Raw genomic sequence first — 22,058 nt, forward strand, 5'->3', positions numbered from 1 at the left:
TGCCACCATCGCTGCAAACCGGGCACGGGGCGACACCGGGGGCGCGAGGCAACCCGAGGGTCACCGGGACAGGGGAGCGGCCCGCCCGGGGCCTGGCGTGGCGAGCCCGCCCGGGGCCGCGGAGCCCGAGCACGGCAACTTTTGTTTGGAGCCGGCCGAAGGAGCGGCCGCTGCCCCTGCGCCGTGGCGCCCCAGCAGCGCGGCTGGCCGCTGCCCGGACCCCCAGGCCCCGGCTGAGTTTCGCCCTGGGGCTGCCGTAGGCCAAGGCGCCGAACGGCCCCGGCTCAGGCGGGCTCGGCCGCACCCGGAGCCGACCCTCCACAACAACACAACCCCCTATCAGAGCCCAGGCTGCGGAATTAATTATCTACCCAGCGGAACGGCCGCCGTGGCCGAGCGGTGCGGGGGGCGCGGGCAGCTGCCGTGCTGCAGGCACCGGCCCCGGCCTGCGCCGCAGGGCCGCCCGCAGCCCCGGGGCCGGCCGGTCCCGCCGCGCCATGTGCCCGCCAGCCAAGGCGGCGGCCGGGCCGGGCAGCGGCGGCACAAAGCGCCCGGCAGGCCCGGGCGGGCGGCGGGCAGCGTCCCGCGGCGAGGGGGGAGCGCGGCGGCACTGACCTTGGCGTCTCCGTTGCAGAGGGCCATGGGGGCTGCCGGGGCGCTCCGGCCGGCGGGCAGCGGCCCCGAGGCAGGCAGGGGGAAGAAAGGGCCGCGAAGAGCCGCCGCCGCGATGAGCTAATGCCGCCCGGCTGCGCCTCCGCCGCGGGGAGGAGGAGCCCGCCCGGCCCCGCTCCGGCGGAAGGGGCGGAGCGCGGGGCCGGCGGTGGCTGCGGGGCCGGCGGTGCAGCGGATCGGGCGCGGGGCGCGGCGGGGGCCGGGCCGGCCCTGTGCGGGTGGCGGAGGTGAAGGGGAGCCCGCCCGCCCCCCGCGGCACGGGCACTTCGTGGCGTCGCGCTCCCGCGGCTCCGTAAGGGCACGGGCGGAGGCAGCGGCCGCGGCTTTCCCATAGGCGCCTGTGTGCGTCCACCGCGTGGTGTAAAGCGCACCTCTGGAGGAATTTCTTGAAAGACCCTGAGCAAGGTGCCCGCACCAGTGGGACTCTCCCCAGAGCCGTTTTAACGCCCTTTCTCTGAACGTTAGCCCTCGCGCTTCGAGAGAGGGGAGCGAAGAAAGCCTCACTACAGGCATTGAAGTTATTTGTGAAACTACAAGCTGGGGCCTGGTTCCACTGCCGGATTCCAAGCAATGCTGTCCCAAGGACAGTAATTGTGCAATGTTTGTTCCTAGTGTTTTAATCGTATTACGCCTTTACCCATATTAAAGTCTTTCAAGGACTTTTAAAAACTGAGCGCTGGCAGAACACATCAAGTCCCGCAAACAGCAGGAGACACACAAACCGTGTTTCTGAGGGTCTAATCAGGCTGTAACTATAAATAAGGGTAAAAGACTGACACTCCCCGAAAAGATTTATTTCTGCGAGCACGGGAGAGCCGAAGAGCTTTCCTCTACCGACGGAAATAAAAAAGAGCAAAAAAATGCAACTTACTTCTTATTTTTCACCTACTATTTACTGTGCACTTAACTGCTGCCAGCCCGCGGCGGGGGCTGCGCCCGGGCCCTCACACGCGCTGCCTACAGCCCCGTACCGGGCGCCGCGGCGCCTCAGGGAGGCCCGGCAGCTGCCACCTCCGCGCCCCGCACCGTGCCGCCGCCCGCGCAACAGCCCAGGGGCAGAGCCGCCTGGGAGGCGGGGCCGGCCAGTCAGGGCTGAGCGACAGCGGGGAGGAGCGGCCACCTGACGTCACTGCGCGGCGGGCCAATGAGTGGCAGCCACGCCTGCCGCCGGCGCCCGCGTGCCCGGAAGGGGCGGGGTGGCGGGCGGCGGCCGGGGCGGTGTGCGGCCTCTCCTCGGTGGCGGGGTCCGCTCCCGCCTCGCGCCGCACGGCCCCGGGCCGCCGCCGGAGACATGTCGCCTGCCATCGCGGCCAAGGAGGGCGGCCGGCAGCGCCGGGCCGGGAGCCAGCACCACTGCCTGGACCTGAGGGGTGAAGTGCCGCCCGCCCTGGCGCTCTGCGGGGACGGGCTGCCGGGCGGCGAGGCCGAGGCGCTGCTGCCGCCGCCCGAGGCGGGCTCCCGGGGGGCGCGGGACTGTCGGGCAGAGCTGGGCAGCATCCTGCTGCTGCTGGTGCTGTACGTGCTGCAGGGCATCCCGCTGGGCCTGGCGGGCAGCGTCCCCCTCATCCTGCAGAGCAGGAGTGCCAGCTACACCGACCAGGCCTTCTTCAGCTTCGTCTTCTGGCCCTTCAGCCTCAAGCTGCTCTGGGCCCCCCTGGTAGACGCCGTCTACCTGCGGGGCTTTGGCCGCCGCAAGTCCTGGCTGGTGCCCACGCAGTACGTCCTGGGGGTCTTCATGATCTACATGTCCACCCAGGTGGACCTGCTGCTGGGCGATGGGGAGGGCCGGGGCCCCGACGTGGTGGCTCTCACTGTGACTTTCTTCCTCTTTGAGTTCTTGGCGGCAACGCAGGACATTGCGGTGGACGGCTGGGCCCTGACCATGTTGTCCAGGGAGAATGTGGGCTACGCTTCCACCTGCAACTCCGTGGGCCAGACGGCCGGCTACTTCTTGGGCAACGTCCTTTTCCTGGCCCTCGAGTCGGCCTCCTTCTGCAACAAGTACCTGCGGTTCCAGCCCCAGCCCCAAGGGATTGTTACCCTCTCAGGTACTGCCTGGGTACCGCCGGCCTGTGCGCGCTGATGCTGGGATGGGGATTCTTCTTCCCTGAGCCTGGACCGAAGCTCCATTCAAGAGCAAGCGGTGGTTTGGCGCTGTGAACTGAGCAGGTCTGGTTTGTCCCCTGCCTGTGAGAAAGCACAGCCTTCCTGGAGGCTGGCGGAGTCTGCTGCTACATGCACTGAACTTCAGGCTTCTCTGGGCTTGAGAGTGTGGGAAACCTGCATTGTCATTATATTGGCTGATCTAAGCACTTTAGAGAGAATTTCCCCTCACCTCCCTCCAGTTTAATGACCATGAAATAGATTGTTGTTAAAAAAATACCCAAACAAACAAAGCTTTGCCTCTTTTTAAGAAGGCTTTTTAAGAATATCTCCTTTTGGGAGGAAGGAAAGGGGAAATTGAAAAAAGTTTACTTTTCCAAGGTGGTATTGTTCACTGAAGTGGAGGTGACAAATCTTCAGGTGGACCACTTTGCCTGTTTCTGAAGGAAGGCCTTATTTTAGTAAATGAAGGGGGATTTGGTTTTCTCTTTAATGAATTAAATGCAGTCTGGTCATCCAACCGTATCTGTTACTGTATTAATGTGGTGGTTGGTGATTTTGGGGTTGTTAGGTTTGATTTTGGTGGTGGGTGGTTTGGTGTGGTTTTTTTCGAGAAAGTTTATATGCGGTGGTTGATGTTAGGCTTATTATCTAGAAGAGGCTTAAAATGCACGTTTTGGTTGCAAGGCTGAGCTTAGCCAGCTCAGCTTATGGGAGGACAGGAAAAATGGCACCACTTCTGGCTGCAGTGTCAAGGTGACCATGGCTGGCAATAAAGACTGAATTCTCATGGGTTTAGTTTCTTTTCCCTCTCTTACATAGATTGTTCTGCCTATATCATCTACGAGAAAAGGTATGCCAAAACTGAGTTGAGTTGTTGTTTAAAGGCTAGTTTTCACTTTCTGTCCTATGCCAATGTTGTTAAACCAGAATATCGGTTGCCGAGACTGCTGTACTTATGCAGCTATCACAATTGCTTACTAGTCTTCCTCTTTCCTTCCTGTTGATAACCCTGTGTCAGGTCTATATGTTAGACAGTACAGAGTGGTCCTCGAAGTAACCCTTGTTTATTGTTTTCTTTTGTTTTCCCTTACTGTGTAGATCGTCAGTGCTGGTGTGTCTCTCCCCTCTTGCTGTAGCGGCACACTGACGTCTTTTACTGCTGATGCAACTTGCAAATGACTAGTGTAATTAAGAGAGCTTGGTTTGTCTATACTTACGTCCATTGTCCAGGTTTTTTTTTTTTGGTTTTTTATTTTTCTTTGTATTGTTTGTATAAATGGGTTCCTTACTATTACAAGGGTGCTGTCCCTGAAAAAAAAAATATGTCCCAAAACCAACGCAACCTGTTTTAACTTGTCCTGGAGTACTAACCTGGGCAGAGTAAGAAAAGCAAATAACTGACACTATAGTTGCAGGAGATATTGGAGTTTTTTTTGGGGGGTGGTGAAACTGGTTGCAAGAAATGTCTGTTCCCTTGTTCATGTGACTGTGTGCCACAAATTGCTGTGTCCACATTTCTCCTGAAGCAGCTGTAGAGCTGGCGGACTGTAAACCAGCTCACTGACACGAGGAGAGTGATTCTCCAGTCCTAGCGCTGGTTGTAACGGGGCTCATGTTGAGCCGGTTCGGGCAGTTACAGCAGCAGAACACTTTGAAAAGGTGAATAGTTTTCTGTCAGTTTGCTTTCTGAACACGTCTGTCATAGGCTGAGTGCCAGTGCTAGGGAAGGAACAAGTCAATGCTTCGTGATCCCGAGTCAGCTCTAAGTGGCTGAGAAGCAACGCATTAGCCATTCTCATTAACTTTGGGAAATAATATGAACAAATGTAAAACCATTCAGCAAAACAAATGCTGTGTTATGTTGTTTCAGGGTCATTTCTAGAGGAGAGAATGAGAAATAAATTTCATTTGACTTATTGTTTGTGCTAGCATGTATATGAGTTTAGCACTTGGCTGCTCAAATGACAGTTTTCTTATTTTTTTTTATTATTATTTTAAGGGAGGGACAGGGGGTGAATCTTACTGGCTGGGTTTTTTGATTCCTGTCCAGTTTCCCAAGCAATCACAGGAATGCCTCTTCGGCATGAAGGAAGAGAGGTAAAGTGCGAGCACAGGAAGAAGGTGCCCCTTCAAGGCAGTTCAAATTTACCTGGGCCAGTGACTGTGGAGCGCCCTTTTTCCTGGGATATATGTAGCTGTAGAATTACTTAAAGCTGTTGTGACAAAACGCGTGTACCCCCATGCATGCTTTGTGGATGGTTATTTGCCAACCTGGTCCATCCCTGATCTAATTAAAAAAAACTTGCTTTGCCCCAACACAGTAGTTTTGTTAGTAACGGGATAGAAGCAGAGACAAAATAGGGATGGGGGGAGGCAGCAGTGGTGGCACCAGGAATTTTGTGCTAGAAATTCCTTGTGTAAACTATCATTTCAAAGTTGTTTTGCTTGTAGCCTGTTAGTGGGCTTTGTTTGAAAGGAAGTATACTTTATTTTTGTGCAAACAGCCTACAACCACAAAACCATTTTTTTTTTAAATCTGGAATATTATATATGGCTTTTATTATTTTTTGTTTTGCTTTGTTGCTAATCCAGCCATTGCACTGCTGTACTGCAGCTGACAGAGCTGACCTGATCAAGAGTATTCATGCAATGATGTTGAAAGCTATTTCTATTCCCGTCCTTGCGCTGCAGTGATAGTGCTTAGTGTTATTATTAGAGTACCACTCCTGTATGTCTTTTGTAGACAGTAGCTGTGATTATCTTGACTTTGAAAATTTACCTTTTACTTAAAAGTACATGTTCAGGGTACCTTTTTTTTAGCAGGGGAGAGAGCAATCTGACAGCATTGATTATGAGATCTTCCTTACTTTAGAAGAGGGAGAAGTAGCTGCTGTGGAAGCAGCAGCAAATGGTTTGAAATGGCTTTTTTTTATTATTTTTTTTTAAACTGAGAACAGTAGGCTTTAGGTAAAGTAGTCTTTCTGTGTTTTCTTCCATGCTTCTTGGGCTTGCTCTCTTCCTGTGCGTAAGCAGCAGCTAATAATTGACTAAACCTTTGCACTGTCTTTGCCCTTTCACCAGCCCTTGCAGCTTACTTTCAAGTCACCGTGAGGCTTCTGCAGTTGGTTGTGACCAGGAAAATAAAAGGCTGCTTCTGTTTTAGCCTTTGCATGTTGCTGAGTCCTTTCTTGCCCCTTTCATAAAGGTAGAAGATAGGATTATCTTAGATTAATCCATTCACTAACTCGAAAAGTACTTGCCGTAAAATATGGGTTGATTTTTACTATTGCTGCCTTCAAACACATAATTTAGGAAATATTATATTGCTTAAAATAGAGCACCATAAAGTTGGCAAGTGTAATATCAACTTAAAACAGACATATCTGACTTTACAACTGTGTAAGAACTTTCATCAGAACATCTTTACACTCACAAGCGTAAATCTTTGTTTCCTTCTGATGGTGGATAGATATTATAGGGGCAGTATAGAGCTGAGGGACAGAATAGTTATGTAGCAACACGGTAAATCAGCTGGAGAGTTGTGAATGACTTCCTCTGAAGTTTTCCCCATCTTTTAACTATTAAATGGTTTTTCCTCCTTTATTAGCTTTTAGAGGTTGTATTTGTAATCCTTCAAAATTTGTATTTCTGTTTCTCTTCCAACGTGCTTGCTGTGGTAGTAATACTGAGAACACCAAGGAAGTGACCCGGTTTGCTGCTGCTGTTCTGTCTCAGATCTCAAGCAAACATGTCATTACAGAGTGAGGGGCAGGGAAGAGCTGCATCAGTCACTGTGTGTAGCTGTGTATGTGGTTTGCTTTTGTTCCTTGTTTTTAGGAGGATCAGTGAGTAATGGTTTTATTCATTTTTTTTTTATTATTATGTTGATATTTTTGCAAAATAACTGCATTTTAGATACTCAGTGACTTGTTAATTTAGTGTTGATGACTGCTGCTAGAAAAAACTTTTTATTTTATTTTTCCCCTCCAGATTTCCTGTTTTTCTGGGGAGCTGTCTTTTTAATTACTACTACACTGGTTGCCCTTTTGAAAAAGGAAAATAAGGAACTAATACCAATAAAAGAAGAAACAAAAGGCATCACTGATACATACAGGCTGCTATTCTCAATAATCAAGATGCCAGCAGTTCTTACTTTCTGTCTCTTGATTCTCACAGCAAAGGTAAGTAAATATATACATCAGTTGTTAGATGCTGATGACGCTGGAGTCTGAAAGGTTACAGAGTCCCTGTGATGCAACAGTTCTTAGCTTTCATAGTTCTTGTCATCAGAGTTTGGAATTTTCAAATGAAATTTGAAACAGAATGTTTTATGTCATCATGCTAACCAGGGTTGTACAAGAGAAAACATTTGTTTGAGCTTTTGTGTTTACCCAAGCATTAAAGAGAAGCTTGAGTACAATCTAGTATTGTTTTAAGACATTTTTAAATAATTAGGCTGCTTTTGTAGTCTGCAGTTAAAAGGACAGAAAACATTTCTTTGAACCTGTATATTATTCCTAGAATCTGCAACTCTGTACAAACTGGGTTTTCATGGCTTCTTGCTGGCCGTTGTGGGTACCAACAGCAGTTACAGCATGGACGTGAATGTGATTGCTATGTTTGATGCTCTTGGTATAGTTTTGGCACTGAAGACAGTAAGAGTGTGCAAGTGTAGAATGTGTCTCAAAACTTATTTGGAAATCAAATCAGAGACAGGAGCGACTTGTACTCTATCAGTTTCTCAGCTTACTTAATACTGAGTAAACTGAATTTCTAGCCAAACTCTCACTCAGTTTATTTTGTCTAACATTGCAGGTTGGATTTTCAGCAGCAGATGCTGTAACAGGACTCAAATTGGTGGAAGAGGGAGTCCCGAAAGAGCACTTAGCTCTGCTAGCAGTTCCAATGGTTCCTTTACAGATAATACTGCCTCTGATTATCAGCAAGTACACAGCAGGCCCCCAGCCACTCAACACATTTTACAAAGCTATGCCGTTCAGGTAAAAACAAATCTAATTTTACAGAAACGTAGTAATTTATGTATTCAGATGAGTATTGGATTTCTTGTGTAACCATAACTTCCAGATACAAGGAAGTATGTCATAATTTTCATCTTAAATTGAACACTGTGTCTTGTGCCCTGAAGATGATTCATGCAGTGTCACGGGCGAGAAAGCAGAACAGGAGGTGTTTTCAAGGCACGTATACAACAGCATTAGAGCAGTACTGCCCTGCTCTTATTCAGTGTCAATAGTTCCTTATTCGTGAATCGTGCTGACTAGATCTGGGACTCTCTGTAAAATTCTGTGTGCTTCCCAGTGTGAGAGTGGCAGAACACATGGACAAGTCATTTGGTGCATCTGCTGGATGTATGTTTTACTGAGGTAACTGGAAGTAAAAGAAGCTAAGGTAGGCTGATGCAGGCAAGGAGACATTTCATTTCTGTGTTAATTGTTTTGTACAGGAGTTTGCTTATAGAATACAAAAACAATGAATCCAGCAAATTATGTAATGCTGTTACTCAGTAAATCGTGTAACATGTCTGTAACACTCATTACTTTAACATGTTCTTAGGCAACTATGTATGTTTTCTCCAAATAAAAAACAGTAGATCTTGCTCCAGCTGAATGTAGGTGGATATCTTTTGCGTTGCTTTCTAAAGTAAATTTCTGTGTGAAGGGGCAGGGGAGAAAACTACTGTAGATCTGGCAGTGAATTGTGTTTATATGGAAGACAGAATTGTTTAGGTGTAAAATGTTTACAATTTGAGTGCTTGTCAGATATTTAATACCTAATTCTAAGATAGAAATAGTTGTACTTATTTAGAGATAAACTATTTTTATGTAGTCTATATGTATAAATGTTCAACAGTTGCTTTGTATCAAGGAAACACATGGGAGGAATTACTTGAATTATGAATTATCTTATTCCTCCAGATTACTGCTTGGTCTGGAATTTGCTTTTTTGGTATGGTGGACTCCTAAAGTAAAACATGAAGGAGGATTTCCTGTCTACTACTATGTTGTAGTACTGTTGAGCTATGCTTTACATCAGGTAACGTGCACTTGTGTGGGAAGGGGAGGGGTATTCCATATCGATCAACTAGAGGACTATAAATGCCATTTTCTGCTTTTTAGTTACACTGGAATTCCTCTAAGTCTGACCTGTGCTGTATGGCTATATTTGCTTTTGATACTCTTGCCAATATTATTTTGCCCTCTTCCATGTGCTCCATTGGACATCTTCAGTGGTGTTAGTTTTAGTTGACCAGATCTTTTGTTTCCCAGATGTGTTTTTGTCCACAAACAGAAAAGATCAAAAGTGTGGTGGAGTTGGGAGAAATGCCAGCATTCGACTGAGTTTCATAGGCATGATGATGATCATGCGTATTGTGCAGATCCATAAAGTTATGTGATCCTGGCCCTAGAAAACATACTTTATTGAATGTTTTTGGAGGAGCTTCATAACGGATCTGATCCAAAGGCCTGGAAAACAAATGCCTGATACAGACTGGGCTTTGGATCAGATCGAAAATGTATGCAGAGCCTTAAGAGTGTATTTCTAAAAGCAAAAGTGTTATTTTTATATGCTATTTTAGCTGGCCTTATACTTCAGTTTGATTACTTGAGTCATTCCTGTGCGTGTGAGGCTAGGTCCATTTCAGCATGACTTGAGATAAGTGGCAAGGCTACTTCTTGGAATTAGCAGAGAGGCAGACTGCAGAAGTAATTTATCTCTTTTTAAGCCATTTAAAAAGCTCTTGAGGTTATTTTGTAGTCAAGGTTGCTAACTTCAAGTGATCTCTTAGAACAGTTTTTATGGTGGGGGTTTTAGCTGTCATTGTCTGTAACTGCGGAGGCCTTACAGCGCTGTGGGTTTTCTTACCTCTTCTGTAGATTACGCTGTATAGCATGTATGTTGCAATAATGGCTTTCAACGCCAAAGTCAGTGATCCACTGATTGGAGGGACCTACATGACGCTCCTAAATACTGTGTCAAATCTGGGAGGGAACTGGCCTTCCACCGTTGCGCTCTGGCTTGTGGACCCGCTCACGGTGAAAGAGTGTGCAGGGGCCCAGGAACAGACCTGTGGAACTACGGTTGCTGCAGAAGTAAGTGTCAGAGGCTGTGAAGGTCTCTGTTCAAATATTTCTTGATGAAATTGCTTCTTTTAGTATTTTTTCACCTTTGAAAACCTTCATAGTGCATAGCTTGTGCTTGAAAATTCCCACCAATTGAGCTGATTTTCCTGTCTGACAAAATTCACTCTGGTTTTATCTGTACACTCTTACTAACTAACATCTTACCACAGATTTGCAGTTGCAGTGTAGTTGTCCATTCGTTTCTGGGCTGGGGTGAAAAGCTGATGGTAGAAGCAGTAGACTGGTGCCACATTCTCTGCTGTGTAAGGAGGCTGTAGGTGCATTTTTGAGAGTTAACCTTGCTGAGTTCAGAGTTGTGTAGTTAGGCGTGCTGTTCTTGGCAGTGTGTCTGTCCCCCAAGTCCTTTAATTTTTGTGGTAGGTTTCTGTTCCTTCTGCATTTTTGGAGGCTTTCTATCTGGATACCTTGATACTTTCTCCTGTGATGCTGCTTCTCTCTCTGTCATTGATCTTCACTTTCCATATGAAACTGAGCAGTGTGACTGGCTGCCTTCCCAGTTCTGGGGAGCCCTGTGAAAGGGAACAAAGAACATGCTGTGCTGCTGCACACAGATCAAACGGCAGTACGCAAAGCTGCCTGGAAAGCAAGGTTCCAAATTCAGCTGCTCATGAGCGAATTAGAAACTTTAATGTGACTCTTTGGAAGGGTGGAAATGTTTTGGGGGTTTTTTTGTTGGGACTTTTTTTCCATACTCATGACTGAGATTTATTTCATTCATGAATGCCAGGACTCTTTAGGATGTGGAGACTGTCTAAATAAACAAAGTGTTTTAGGAGTCAAATATGAGTTGTTTGAACTGGAGTTGCAGTTGTTACTAGTTGCAGAGGGGAAACCACTTTTGCAGTGTGTGCTTTTTCAGCCTGCCTCTCATTGCATTGCCACTAATTAGGTTCCCTGGGCCTCTACCGAGCCTAAGTCCTTCCTCCTTCACCTCGCTCCTCTTTTTCTCACATCCTCCCAGCTGGTAATGTTCCAGTACCTTTCCTTTCTTATTCCTGATCTGATCTTGACACGTCTCAGAATAATGAAAATGCTGGCAGAACCTCAACTCAGAGGATTGATTTATCTTGGGATTATAGCAGTATTGATAGCGGAACAATAGCAGAAATTATAGAGTGCTATGCTCTTACCCTTTAAATGCTGGAGATTTTGTCTTCCAGTTCTGCGATTAAAAAACATCCCGAGCACGTTTTTCCCAAACATATGCAGCATTTTGTACTGCCCATTTGTAGATTCAGTGTGGTGAGATGCAAGAGGGTAACTTCTTTAGAAGCAGTTTGGATGGGTAGAGAAAAAATAAATATCTTTTTTTCATGGTATGAAGAACAGCAATTGCACCTTCAGGCCCGCATGAGACAGCTGGACAGTTTCCCTTTTTAGAGTTAGCCCCTTGGGCCAGTGCTCCATTTCCCATATGTTTTATAACATTTCTGTTACTTCTCACACTGACTGTAAGCTCAAAAGCCTCTCTTACTAACTCCATAAGAAACAAGGAAGAGTAAAATATATTTAATCATAACCAAAAGCAAGTAAAAAACAGTGGGTATCTAATCCCTGCTTTCTAAAAGGTCTGTGTGTCTCTCTCCCAGAGAATAGTTGATGCATTGACTTCTGCTTCTCTGTTTCAGCTCTGCACAAAAGCTGGTGGTTCTTGTGTTACTACCTTGGATGGTTACTATGTGGAATCGGTCATCTGTGTCATTCTGGGATTTGGCTGGTGGTTCCTACTTGGGCCAAAATTTAAAAAGCTGCAGGATGAAGGACAGTCTTCGTGGAAGTGCAAGAGGACCAATTGATGCAGTTTAAATATTGGACGGACTAGCAAGGTCATTTTAGTTTTATTACAAAGACATATCCCATAATCAATAAACAGGAATATAGGTATTTTTAAATGCCACATCACTGAGAAAATGGGTGGCTGAGGCGGTGGTATGTTTGTATGTGATACCACTTGCACTCCCAATATGAAAATGTTAAGTTGGGAAAGTAATTGATTAAAAAATGGCACCTATGTACTACATACATATCCCCGAGCTCTAGCTTCAGAGTCATGGCTGCTGGTATAACCAATGTCTGAATTTCCATATAGTGACTATGGAAAAGCTCATTGTGCCATGTCTGTCTACACAGCAGCGTTGTCGGCTAAGTTCCAACCCTTTATTTTCAAACAGAAATGATCTGACATGGGGAATTGACCCGGGGAAGGATGTCAAAGGCATTTTGACTTGTAGATTAAACATGTTGTGCTACAGAATTCCTTGTGGGAAGAGAAATGTGAAATGTCTGTGGGCTTTGTTTCTTCTCACTTTCTGAACTGTAACCACACCTCAAAGGATGAAATGTTTCAGAAATTCTTTTAAATGTATTTTCTGGCTTTTATAAGCTTTAAAGATTTATAAGAAAATATTTTTATAAACAAATTACATTTAATTTATTTCTGCTGTTTCAAAGCATTTTGATTTCCATTCAAGGTACTTGCTTGTCGAAAAAAATGCTGTCAGGTAGGACTTCAGTAACGCACAATACTCTAAGCCTTGAGTCCTGAAGATGCAAACTGGGTAGTGCAGCAGCTAGCAGACAAAAAACAGGCTTCCAAAGGCATGCAGGCCTTCGGAGGGCGGTTTTTATTTTGAGGGAATGAATTGATAGTGTTGGTTCCTCTATGTAACTGTAACGTGAGCATTTGTTTTCAAAGTCAGTGCAAGAAAAGGTGACTGTTCCCACCTAGGGGTAAGAAAAGATGATCAGTGCCTTTGAAAGTGATTTGGTGATGACAAACTTGCCAAATTCCCAGTGAGTCAGCATACTACTTGCTGCCACATAAATCAAACAAGCGAAATCCTGCGGTAGAGCTGCTATAGACATTTATTACTGATGCTGTGTAGTGGAAACATTCCCTTGGCATTTATCAAAAATTACTTCCCTCCTGAGTGCCTTAGTGACGTACAGCAAGCGCACTGTATGCCTAGAGAGAGGGCACTTGGACATTGTTGGGTGTATATGGTACATCATTATTAAAAAAGAAGTCTATTAAAATTCTCTTTGAAAGGTACGTGATTTTCTTTTCCATTCTGTGTTTCTTGCCTTGTCAATATTTGAAGTACTACATCCTGAACTTGGTGTTCCAAGCTCCAGAGGGCATTGTGGATCTTTGTTACTGTATGTTTCAGGGAAAAAGGTAAACCTGTACCAACTTTGACTGACTGAAGGGGTCATATGGGTGTGTGTGAAATGTCTACATGAAGAGAGGATTAAGAAGGTGACTGGAAGAGGACAGTGTGACCAAGTGCTTCCCTGGGCACTGAAGCCTGTTCCTCGGTCTCTTCCCCTCTCCTTCCTCAGTGACACCCTTAGCAGTTGGGGAAAGCCAGACCCTGAGCTGTACCTCTCCCCTGCTGCGGCCTGCTGTCCAGCAACAGCATATTCTCACAGTTCGCCTCAAGTACAGCACAACCAGTCAAGCTAAATAAGGTCACATTGTTTTTACTTCCCAAAATAAAAATCTTCCAATTTCACCTCTGCATGAGCACAAAAAGAATATATAAGAATATATGCGAGATTTGTAGTTGAAGGGGGGTGCATCTTTCAGTCCTAGCCAGATATCTCCATGGGATTAACTCTGTACAAGGCACTTCAGTTCTGTGTTTTTACTGGAATAATGAGCCACTTACTTTAATCCCATCTTGGCTACACCTAGAGATGTTTATGTTTAAGTTTTCTGACTTTGAGGAAAAACTTTTCAGGTGCAGAATACGGTGAGTTAATTTGTAGGTGTTTTAGAGTTGGCTTTTACTTTGCAATTTTTTTCACTATTTCTGAAGATGCCAGTGAAACTTGTTATTAATAAAGACAGGTTGAGGATTGCTTGTCAGTATATTGGATGATCTTGACAACATAAAAATTAAACATAAACTCTAAATCAGTAGTAATATATGTGAAATGTGACCTAAATTAAACAACTGCCTCCTGTTTCAAACTGGAGAATTAATGGATGGATGAGGTTTCCTTTAATCTGTGTTGCTGTTTTGTAACACAAGTCAGAAATACCACTGCAGTACCAGTGGCTTAGCAAGCTGCTGAAAAGAACCAGTAACTTTTCTTGGTTACTGGTCTCACTACTTGTTTTTTCCCAACCCTCTTTTAAAGTGAGGTTTTTTATTTTTTTAAAGACTAGAACTACCATAGTCTTTAAGATATTGAACATAAAATATTAAATAAAACTTTTCAAAAAAGGCAAGAAGAAAGAAGCAACCCAACTTCTTCCTTGAGAACCTCTTATTAAAATGGAACTGCAGAAGGTGGGTGGCACTGGGTCCTGGGGAGGTTTTGTGGTCCTGCGTGGCCTGAGCGGGCCCAGGGGGGTCAGATGCGTTTTGTCTGCAGCAAAAGGGAAATGGCAGAAATTGGGGTTTTGTAGGTAAAGGGTTTGTCCTGGTTTAAATTTCTTAGCAGGATCATTGTGAAGTGAGACAGGTCCCAGGGGAGAGGGTGCAGCAGGATCGGGAGGAGAGGTAGGGAATGGCTCTCCCCTTTGGCACCCGTTAGACACAGCCTTGTAGTTTCCGTGCAGGAAAGCCATCATCGTCTGCGCTCATGAGTGTAATTTGTTATTGTTTCCCAAGACTTCCTTAAGAGGCAAATACTGGTGCTCCAAAATTCAACCCTGCAATTCCAGTGCCCAGAGAGAGTGCGTATAAAGCAAAGTGTAAAGTCTGACAAGGCGTGTAAAGCAGGATTTTGCACCCACTGCTGTGGCCCCACGTGGAAATGGCTGACGATAAAACCTGCTGGTCCTGCGTCCTGTGAACTATCAGCGCACCATCACAACATCTGACGGTTCTTGTTTTTTTACAGTATCAACCCTATGTTTTGTCTTTGTTATGGACACTGAAGTATCTGCCAGTGCCGATTACCAACAGTTCTTTGTTTTCTGTGAAGCTGTCTTGTTTGTGTCCTCTGGGCACTGGCAGTGTGGTTACAGGTGGTGATGAGCGCTGTTCTGAACAGGCTGATGGCAGAGGGTGTTTGGGTGCTGTTTGATCCAGTAGCAGGGCAGCGAGGAGAGCTGTGTCACTGGTGGAGTGGGAAATCAGAGCTTCTCCCCGCCGCAGGGGACAGAGCAGCTCCGGGTTTGCAGGCAGCAATATTGTCTGACTCTTGAACCCCCCGCTCTCTGTGAGGCAATGCTATTTATTTTTTAGCATCTTACCCAACATACAAGTTGTAGCAGTTGGCAGTATGTTTTCTAAATTGTCATTTAGCTACAAGTGACGCTTTTGCTAAAAACAAGGGTTTATACTATTTCTATATTTATTAAAATGTTTGCATTTAGTAAATAAAGTAAAACTAACAACTATGCTGCTGTCTTTGAGAAAAGGTACAGGGGTGCTATTTGCTTGTCCAACTTATCCCATAGGTGGTAATTTAAGAATTGTCTGAACTTTTGATAAAAAGTTTTGATTCACGCATGGCTTTTGCCAGCTTGGGTTACCGATTCCCAACTCGGCCTGTGCTTTTTCCAGAAATCCCGAGTTGTGACCGTTACCGATACCGTCTCCTGTACGGCCTGTTCGCTAGAAACCCAGCGTGGGGTTGAGCTGGACGGCTTGTGTAAGCACAAACGCGGTTTGACATCGCTGGCGGCTGATTCCTTACACCTTCCGTTGGAGACCGGGATGGGGCAGCCGGAACGTGCCGGGACGGTGGTTTCCTCCTAACGGGGCGCCAGCGGCCGCGCTGCGCGGGCAGGTCGGGCTGCGCCGCCGCCGCTCAGGGCAGGGGGCAGCGGGGGGACCCGCCCCTTGCCCCGCCCCCAATCCCCGCGCCCCGCCCCCGGCGGCCATGGCGGAGCGGCGGAGCGGGGTGGCCGAAGGCCTGGGCCGCCTCTCCGAGTGGGCGGACGGGCACCTCAGCCTCCTGCGGGTAACGGGGCGGCGGGGACGGGGAATGGGGGGGGATGCGGCGCGGCTAAGCCCCGCTGAGCCCCGCTTTCCTCTGCCCGCAGAGCCTGAGCGCCGGGATGGCGGTGGCCGGGGTGCTGGTGCTGGCCCGCAGCGTCCGGCTGGTGAGTGCGGCGGCGCCGGGGGGGGCAGCTGGCCCCAGCGGGGCTTCGCGGCCGGGCTGAGGCATCTTCCTCGGCCCCGTTCTCGTTTCTTAACTTAGAAGCTGCTTCGTACCGGTACGGGCCCCGGGCCCTCCCGCCGTGCGGGCCGAGGCGCCGCCAGTGGCGGTGAAGCCGCAGCAGGGCCGGGCCCCCCCGCCCTGTCCCCGGGCCGTCCGGGGCACCGCGGCGTTTGGGGGGGGTTTAGCAGAACCCTGAGCCTTGCCCCGCCGTGGGGCGGCTCCGGTGTCACCGCGGGCTCCGGGGTCGCTCCACAGCCCCGGGTCGGCCCTGCCACCTGCTTCCCGCTGCTGGAGGGGCTGTCGTTACCGCCACCATCCCCCCGCACAGCTCCAGCTGCGCTCTGCTGGGAGAGAGCATCTGCATCGAGTTTTTACTTTAAAATCTTACCAGAAAGCCTGAACCACAGATGTTAACCAGCAGTCTTTATTTGTTGTTGCTCTTTTTAGTTGTTTTTTTGTTGTTGGGTTGGGTTGGTTTGTTTGTTTGTTGGGGGCTTTTTGTTGTTTTGGGGTTTGGTTTTGTTTTAAGGCGAGGGTTTGTGAATGAGCTAACCTATTGGAGCTTCCCGTGCAAATGAGATCAGACTTGAACAACTTCAGTTTGTAAAAACCTTCGGCCTTCCTGCCTGCAAGCTTCTCACTTGCTGTATTCCTAGTGGGAGTCCTTACAGACTGAAAATGGCAAGATTTACTGAATAAATAACGCACAGCAGAAAGATCTTTGAGTATAGTTGTGGTTTCGGTTTTTTGTTTCCCCTGAGGGCTGGCGTGGCACTGCAGTTGATGGGTGATGTCAGGTAAGCAGATGGGAGCTTTTCAGAGCTGTGTAGAAGTAGGTCAGTGTTCTACAAAAAGCTTCGTAAGGTGAGACCTCTGGGCGTTTGTGTCTCCAGTAGCGGGTGTCAGGCAGCGCTGGTGCCTGTCGTGCCCCTGCACCCCCTGAGCCAGCGGCTGCTGTGCTCCGGTGCTGATGGCCAAGCCTTTGCTTAGTTGTAACCGGCCCCTTTGAACCCTCCCACTAACCAACGGCAATAGTATCGAATTCAATCTTCTTGTGATGTTTTCAAAGGTGTACACCTGCTTTTGTCTCTCTCCTCTTTTACTCCCTTACCAAAGGCTGTGTTGTTTCTGTCCTCCCTGCTCCGCCTTTGTTTTCAGCGTGTCTCTTCTTTGCTAGTGTCTTTAAACACATCTTGGCTTCCTTTTGCCCTTATTCTAGCACTATTCAGGCCACTTCTGTAACACTCTTTCTGTGGTGAATCATGTGAACTTCAATATTCATTGCTGAAAAAATATCAGTTTCTCTTCTCTCTCTAAACCTTGCTTTCATGCCCACCCCTAACATTGCAAGTCCTGTAAAATGGAAGATCGTGAAAGGCTGGCATGTAATGGCTTCTGCAACTGATTACTATTTAAAATATTTATTTATACTTGTCCGTGCTGTCTAATAATAGAGCTGTAATTTGCCAAACTATTTTAAGAAGAAGTTTTTTAAAACTGGCTTGTTCTTCTTTCCATCAATAGACAACAAAGTTTACAAGTGCTTTGGATATACCTGTGGAGTTTGTAGAAAAGAATGTGAAATTGCGAGGAAAAATACATCACATAACTGAGAAAGGCCTGGAAGTTGAACATATTCCCATTAGCATTCCTTTCATTACATGGATACAGAGAAAATGTAAGTAAAGCAATGTGAAGAGCAAGGGTAGAAATGAAACATCGTCCTCCTCAGTGCAGCTACGCAGAGAACAGGGTGGTGGCAGGCTTGGGAGGAAGGGCTGAGGTACAGTTCTGGCTCTTTACAGGTGGGAGACTGGGGAATAAAAAGACTGGAAGGAGACCTGTAAAATGAACTCACCAGTACAATGTTTGTATTAATGAGCATCATCATTGTGGTATTTTTCTGGCAGTAAAAGCTAGCACACATACGGTTCATTTGCTTGCATAGTTCATCTCATTCCTGGCAAAAAGACTTTTGGGGTTACGCTTTTATTTAGAGATGTTGAACTGACAGCTACATATACAAACCCATCTTTACTGATAGTTTTTCTGTGACTTCGCAAAAGCTCTCCATCAAGTCTGAGAGCCACACACTTGCTTGGCAAATATCTGCAGGCACTAATGCTTCTTGGGTTTTCTAACCCTTTAGATAAAATGATAGTAACTGACAATGAAAGCAGTTCTTTCTATTTGTATGCAAAATAAAACCAACTAGCTTAAACCACTTCCACAATCTTGAATTATTTTTTTTTTACTGGAGGAGAGATGAGACCAAATTCTGTTTGCAAATAAGCAATGCTTTGGGGAACTAAAATGGATTTTATTTTTTTTTTTAGGCCCATGGGAATAAATTCATTACCAACAGCCCAGGAGCTGGCAAAGCATGACATTTCCTTTGCTGCAAGTAGTAACAAAGTTTTCTCTCTAATCAGGGCAATCCAAAGGTCTTCTGCTGGTAAGACTTGCTGGAGTGGAGTTGGCTCCAAGTGGCATGGCCTGGTTACAGCAAGAGTTAAAACCCAAACAAGTGATATGGTTCCAGCTTCTGGGAAGGGAGAACTTGGCGCTTGAGTGCCTTGTTTTAGTAAATAAGGTAAATATAATAACAAAAAATGGCTTTTATCTGCAGTTCTGAGTTCCACTGTAGTTAGGCAATTCAGTTATCTCAGTATATGTAAGGAATATTATTACTTGTAATTTATCTGCCTTGATTTGAATTTTAAATGTTGTTTGTAAATCTGATTTCAAGACCAGTGTTTTTGCATACTGATCATGACATGAGTGTATTTCTCTGCCAGATAGGCTATATTGTGTAGTTCTGATTAGCCTCACATTTAGTCTATTGAATGTTGTCACAAATGTCTTGCATTAGTATTAGGTTTTAACAGTCAGATGGATTCCTCTTTAACTTTTAACACTTTCTGCCAGAGCGTAGATTTAGCCATAGGTAAAGCTTGTATCTCAGAGGGAGCTGATGTGAAAAAATAAGTAAAACTGTTTTAAAGGTGAAGGGAATACCACATTTATTATGCCTTTTTATAGGGTCGATTTCTCAGCATGTGCTTAAATGAAGAGATACTGAAGCAAGGGCTTGGCAAAACAGCACGTATTGAGGGACTGCAGCATGATTCCCGCCTGTACTGGGAACTTCATAAAAGACTCCTTCGAGCAGAGTTAAAGGCCTTGAAGAAAAATAAAGGAATATGGAAAGAAGAAAGCTATTCTGAAAGAATTAAAGAACGTATAAGCAGCAATAAATTTGTACAGACATTGAAACAATTTGTGAGCTGGTTAAGAAGGTTTATTTAAAGTTTAAAAGGGAGACTTGTGTGGAGGAATGCCAGTTACCTGTGTTAATGTGCTTTATGTAAAGTTTATGGTAAAAAAAACAGTGCTATAATGTTGAAGGGTCCCTGTCTTGAACAGAAACCTCATAGTTCCTTAATGCGTTATTATAACCCAGATGGGATTGAAATTTAGTGGTTACATAGGCCACAAATCCAAATGTTCTGAAGGTGAACTTTTCCAGCCATAACATCTTAAATTAGTTGTCCAGTTTTCCACCTATTAAATACCTACACATCTGTGTTAACCACAGTGAAGGCAGTCGATAGTCAGGTTTCTAAGAGGTGCGGAGTGTCATTCCACAGTGTAGGGCCGTAAATGCTTCTCTGTTACTTGTCATTACAATGTAGCCCACATTGGTTCAAAACCTCTATTTCAGACCTTTACAAAGCTTGTGGTAAGTGTTTACACAGGAGCATTTTGTTTGAATTCTATCCTTACACTACTTTTGTGTATAATTTGTGTTTTGAAAATGTTTCATCTTGAATAATGGGTTGTATTGTTACCAATATAAAAGGTAATTTGTTACAGCTGATCCTAAAAAGCCAATAAGGTCATAACAACTGAAGTTTCTTGGGGAAAAAAAGATACCACTTGGTGTATCAAGGAATGTAAATATGTCAGTAATCCAGAATTTTAGAAGACAACATCCACTTGAAGAGGAAAAAACCTATTTTTTTTCTGATGGCTCTATAAATATCTAAAATTCTATGAAAATAAAACTTTAACATGGAATTTGAGAAGTTAGACCATACTGTGCTAAGAACTTAAATTCTTGTTTTATTTCTGAACCATTTGTTAAGTATATCAGTGTATTATTAATTTTGTAAATATTTTCAGAGCAAAGATTGAATTTCTTACGTTCGTTGTTACATGTTTTATATGCCAAGCACTTGACCTTTGTTTAACCTCCTGCAATCCCATTATTTATTTAAAGTGAAGTGGTTTACAGATTTTCTTTCTTTCTGTGTGACTCCTTGCCGAGGAAATACTAAGGAGAAGAGTGTGGTACAAAAAAAATCTTAATAGCTGAGCACTGCTTGTCTGACAATTAGTTGCTATGTCATTGTTTTTGCTGCTGACTTCAGAGCAAAATTGTGAATCCTGAGATCCTAAAAAAAAGCAGCTTTTCCTTGCGTAAGAATAGATGGTAGTGCACAGTGAGCATCTAGCCATGAAGTACCTGCTGTGCAGATCTCAGCGTTGGAGACTAACATGGGAGGCAGGGGAAGCAGCAATTTGGGCAGAGACAGACTTCAACGGCAGCTGGAGACCAGGTATCTGTTCCTGTTTGGGGGGAGGGGGGAAGAAAAGTGAGGCATCTGGTTTTATGCATTATACATGATGCATAAATTGGACCAACTGCTGCTGTGGTACTTAGACATAAAAGTCATACAGATGATCAGGGATTTGGGATCGGCTGTAGCATCCTCCAAAGCAAAACTAAAAGTTGACTTTTAACGCCAAACTACAAATGCGGTCTCAGCAATAATACACTTCTTTGAGGGGTTATAGGTGTTCCTGTTCCTATACCTGGCAAATAGAAAAAGCTTTCCCAAACTGGTCATAACTGTGCAGTTATGATTGTTTTTTTCCACCAAGACTTCTTACCTTCACTTTGTAAATGAGTCATAGAAGGATTTATCACAAAAATCCACTGTAAAACTGAGAGAAAAATCTGAGGAAGCCACATGCTACATTTCTAGCAAGCAGAGGTGAGGTGTGGGTGAATGTGAACCACCTTTGCTCCCTCACAGTCTTGCCTCTTTTTACCCTTGATGAAGTTCAGAAAAGCCCTAGAGACTTTTCTAAACTACAGCAATTGCTGTGTCCTTTCCATTAGGTTGTGGCTTAAGAAGGATTTTTAAAAGTTGGCAATACAGCTGCTTTATCACTTATGTCAACGAAGCTTCCCTTTGGTCTGAACTAAATTTTTAAAGTTCCCTGTATTGGTGGTAGTGAGGTAGCCTAAATGAAATGGTTTTGGAAGGAAGTATGGAGTGGGATATCCAAATCTTTGGATTCAGGCCTCTGGTCTCTTTTTGTGTTTGTTGCACAAGACAAGAAGTTTTGGTGATGTGCCCTTACTACAGTTCTTGGCCAGAATACAGAGGAAGCAGCTTCATGTATGGGATTGATGCTGTAATGGACACTAGTCTCACAGAGGGTAGCCGAGTGGTGCAGGGTTTGCAATTGCAGTGACAAATGATTTTGTGAGAATCAGCTTCTGTAATTGTTTATTAATGCTGTTTTCTTTACCATCCAGGGCTTAGCTGTTTAAAAAAACCCAACAACACACCCTCCCCCCTCAAAAAAAGCACAGTTTTTTTCAAAGCCGTGCTTTCCATCTGTGCAAGGCTTGAGAGGTTGCAGATCTCATCTCTGTGGGAGGCCTGTCTATTGAAAGAGCGGTAACAGGAGTAGAAACAAATAGCTCTGCAGAGCTGAGGAACTGACTGGGAGAAGCAGCACTTTTCTCCATCACATTAAAATACCCCACGCTGCCTCTGAGCAACACCATCCCATTCCTTTAGCCACAGCAGCAACGTGCTGTGGAGTATTTCCGGGCGGAGGATGCAGTTCTTTCGTGACTGGGAATAAGGTCAGGAATTAAACTGCTTAACTCTCGTGCCTTTACCGCTGCAACTC

General features: G+C 45.6%; 3 protein-coding genes across 8 annotated transcripts in view; 2 read left to right on the forward strand and 1 right to left on the reverse strand.

The window, feature by feature from the left end:
• GMPS (guanine monophosphate synthase) overlaps nucleotides 1-1,681 on the reverse strand; it is a 29,861-nt gene extending 28,180 nt beyond the window's left edge. For 2 of the 4 annotated variants that reach the window (XM_055816803.1, XM_055816805.1), the window contains exon 1: nucleotides 1,544-1,562. Coding sequence is in view for 1 of the 4 variants with exons in the window: in XM_055816802.1 (XP_055672777.1) it covers nucleotides 616-642 (27 nt within the window). In the remaining 3 variants the exon portion in view is untranslated. Of the gene's footprint in view, nucleotides 1-615; nucleotides 773-1,543 lie in introns of those variants that run through there. The other 2 variants (XM_055816804.1, XM_055816802.1) reach the window with 2 other exon arrangements.
• A 180-nt stretch (nucleotides 1,682-1,861) lies between these two features.
• On the forward strand, nucleotides 1,862-12,993 carry SLC33A1 (solute carrier family 33 member 1). 3 transcript variants are annotated; one of them, XM_005228908.3, is made up of 6 exons: nucleotides 1,862-2,720; nucleotides 6,769-6,959; nucleotides 7,594-7,778; nucleotides 8,715-8,832; nucleotides 9,675-9,890; nucleotides 11,570-12,993. In XM_005228908.3, exons 1-6 carry the CDS (start codon nucleotides 1,964-1,966, stop codon nucleotides 11,735-11,737), a joined length of 1,635 nt encoding a protein of 544 aa, XP_005228965.2. In that variant the 5' UTR covers nucleotides 1,862-1,963; the 3' UTR covers nucleotides 11,738-12,993. The 3 variants fall into 3 exon arrangements, with proteins under 3 accessions (XP_005228965.2, XP_055672781.1, XP_055672782.1); XM_055816806.1 differs by having other exon boundaries at nucleotides 7,699-7,778; XM_055816807.1 differs by lacking the exons at nucleotides 6,769-6,959; nucleotides 8,715-8,832.
• A 2,764-nt stretch (nucleotides 12,994-15,757) lies between these two features.
• C12H3orf33 (chromosome 12 C3orf33 homolog) lies at nucleotides 15,758-20,362 on the forward strand. The gene is made up of 5 exons (XM_055817487.1): nucleotides 15,758-15,863; nucleotides 15,946-16,005; nucleotides 17,589-17,742; nucleotides 18,497-18,657; nucleotides 19,107-20,362. Exons 1-5 carry the CDS (start codon nucleotides 15,783-15,785, stop codon nucleotides 19,371-19,373), a joined length of 723 nt encoding a protein of 240 aa, XP_055673462.1. The 5' UTR covers nucleotides 15,758-15,782; the 3' UTR covers nucleotides 19,374-20,362.
• Nucleotides 20,363-22,058: the final 1,696 nt, after the last annotated feature.

This window comes from Falco peregrinus, chromosome 12 (assembly GCF_023634155.1).
Source record: "Falco peregrinus isolate bFalPer1 chromosome 12, bFalPer1.pri, whole genome shotgun sequence".
NCBI classification, from domain to species: domain Eukaryota; kingdom Metazoa; phylum Chordata; class Aves; order Falconiformes; family Falconidae; genus Falco; species Falco peregrinus.

What these genes read in the sequence shown, in the direction of transcription:
- C12H3orf33 (XM_055817487.1), top strand. Translation starts at nt 15,783, where the DNA reads ATGGCGGAGCGGCGGAGCGGGGTGGCCGAAGGCCTGGGCCGCCTCTCC. An exon ending in GGCACCTCAGCCTCCTGCGG is followed by an intron (nt 15,864 to 15,945) that starts GTAACGGGGCGG and finishes CTCTGCCCGCAG; the next exon opens with AGCCTGAGCGCCGGGATGGC. An exon ending in TACATGGATACAGAGAAAAT is followed by an intron (nt 17,743 to 18,496) that starts GTAAGTAAAGCA and finishes CTCTCTAATCAG; the next exon opens with GGCAATCCAAAGGTCTTCTG.
- SLC33A1 (XM_005228908.3), top strand. Translation starts at nt 1,964, where the DNA reads ATGTCGCCTGCCATCGCGGCCAAGGAGGGCGGCCGGCAGCGCCGGGCC. An exon ending in TACAAAGCTATGCCGTTCAG is followed by an intron (nt 7,779 to 8,714) that starts GTAAAAACAAAT and finishes TTATTCCTCCAG; the next exon opens with ATTACTGCTTGGTCTGGAAT. An exon ending in GAACTACGGTTGCTGCAGAA is followed by an intron (nt 9,891 to 11,569) that starts GTAAGTGTCAGA and finishes TCTCTGTTTCAG; the next exon opens with CTCTGCACAAAAGCTGGTGG.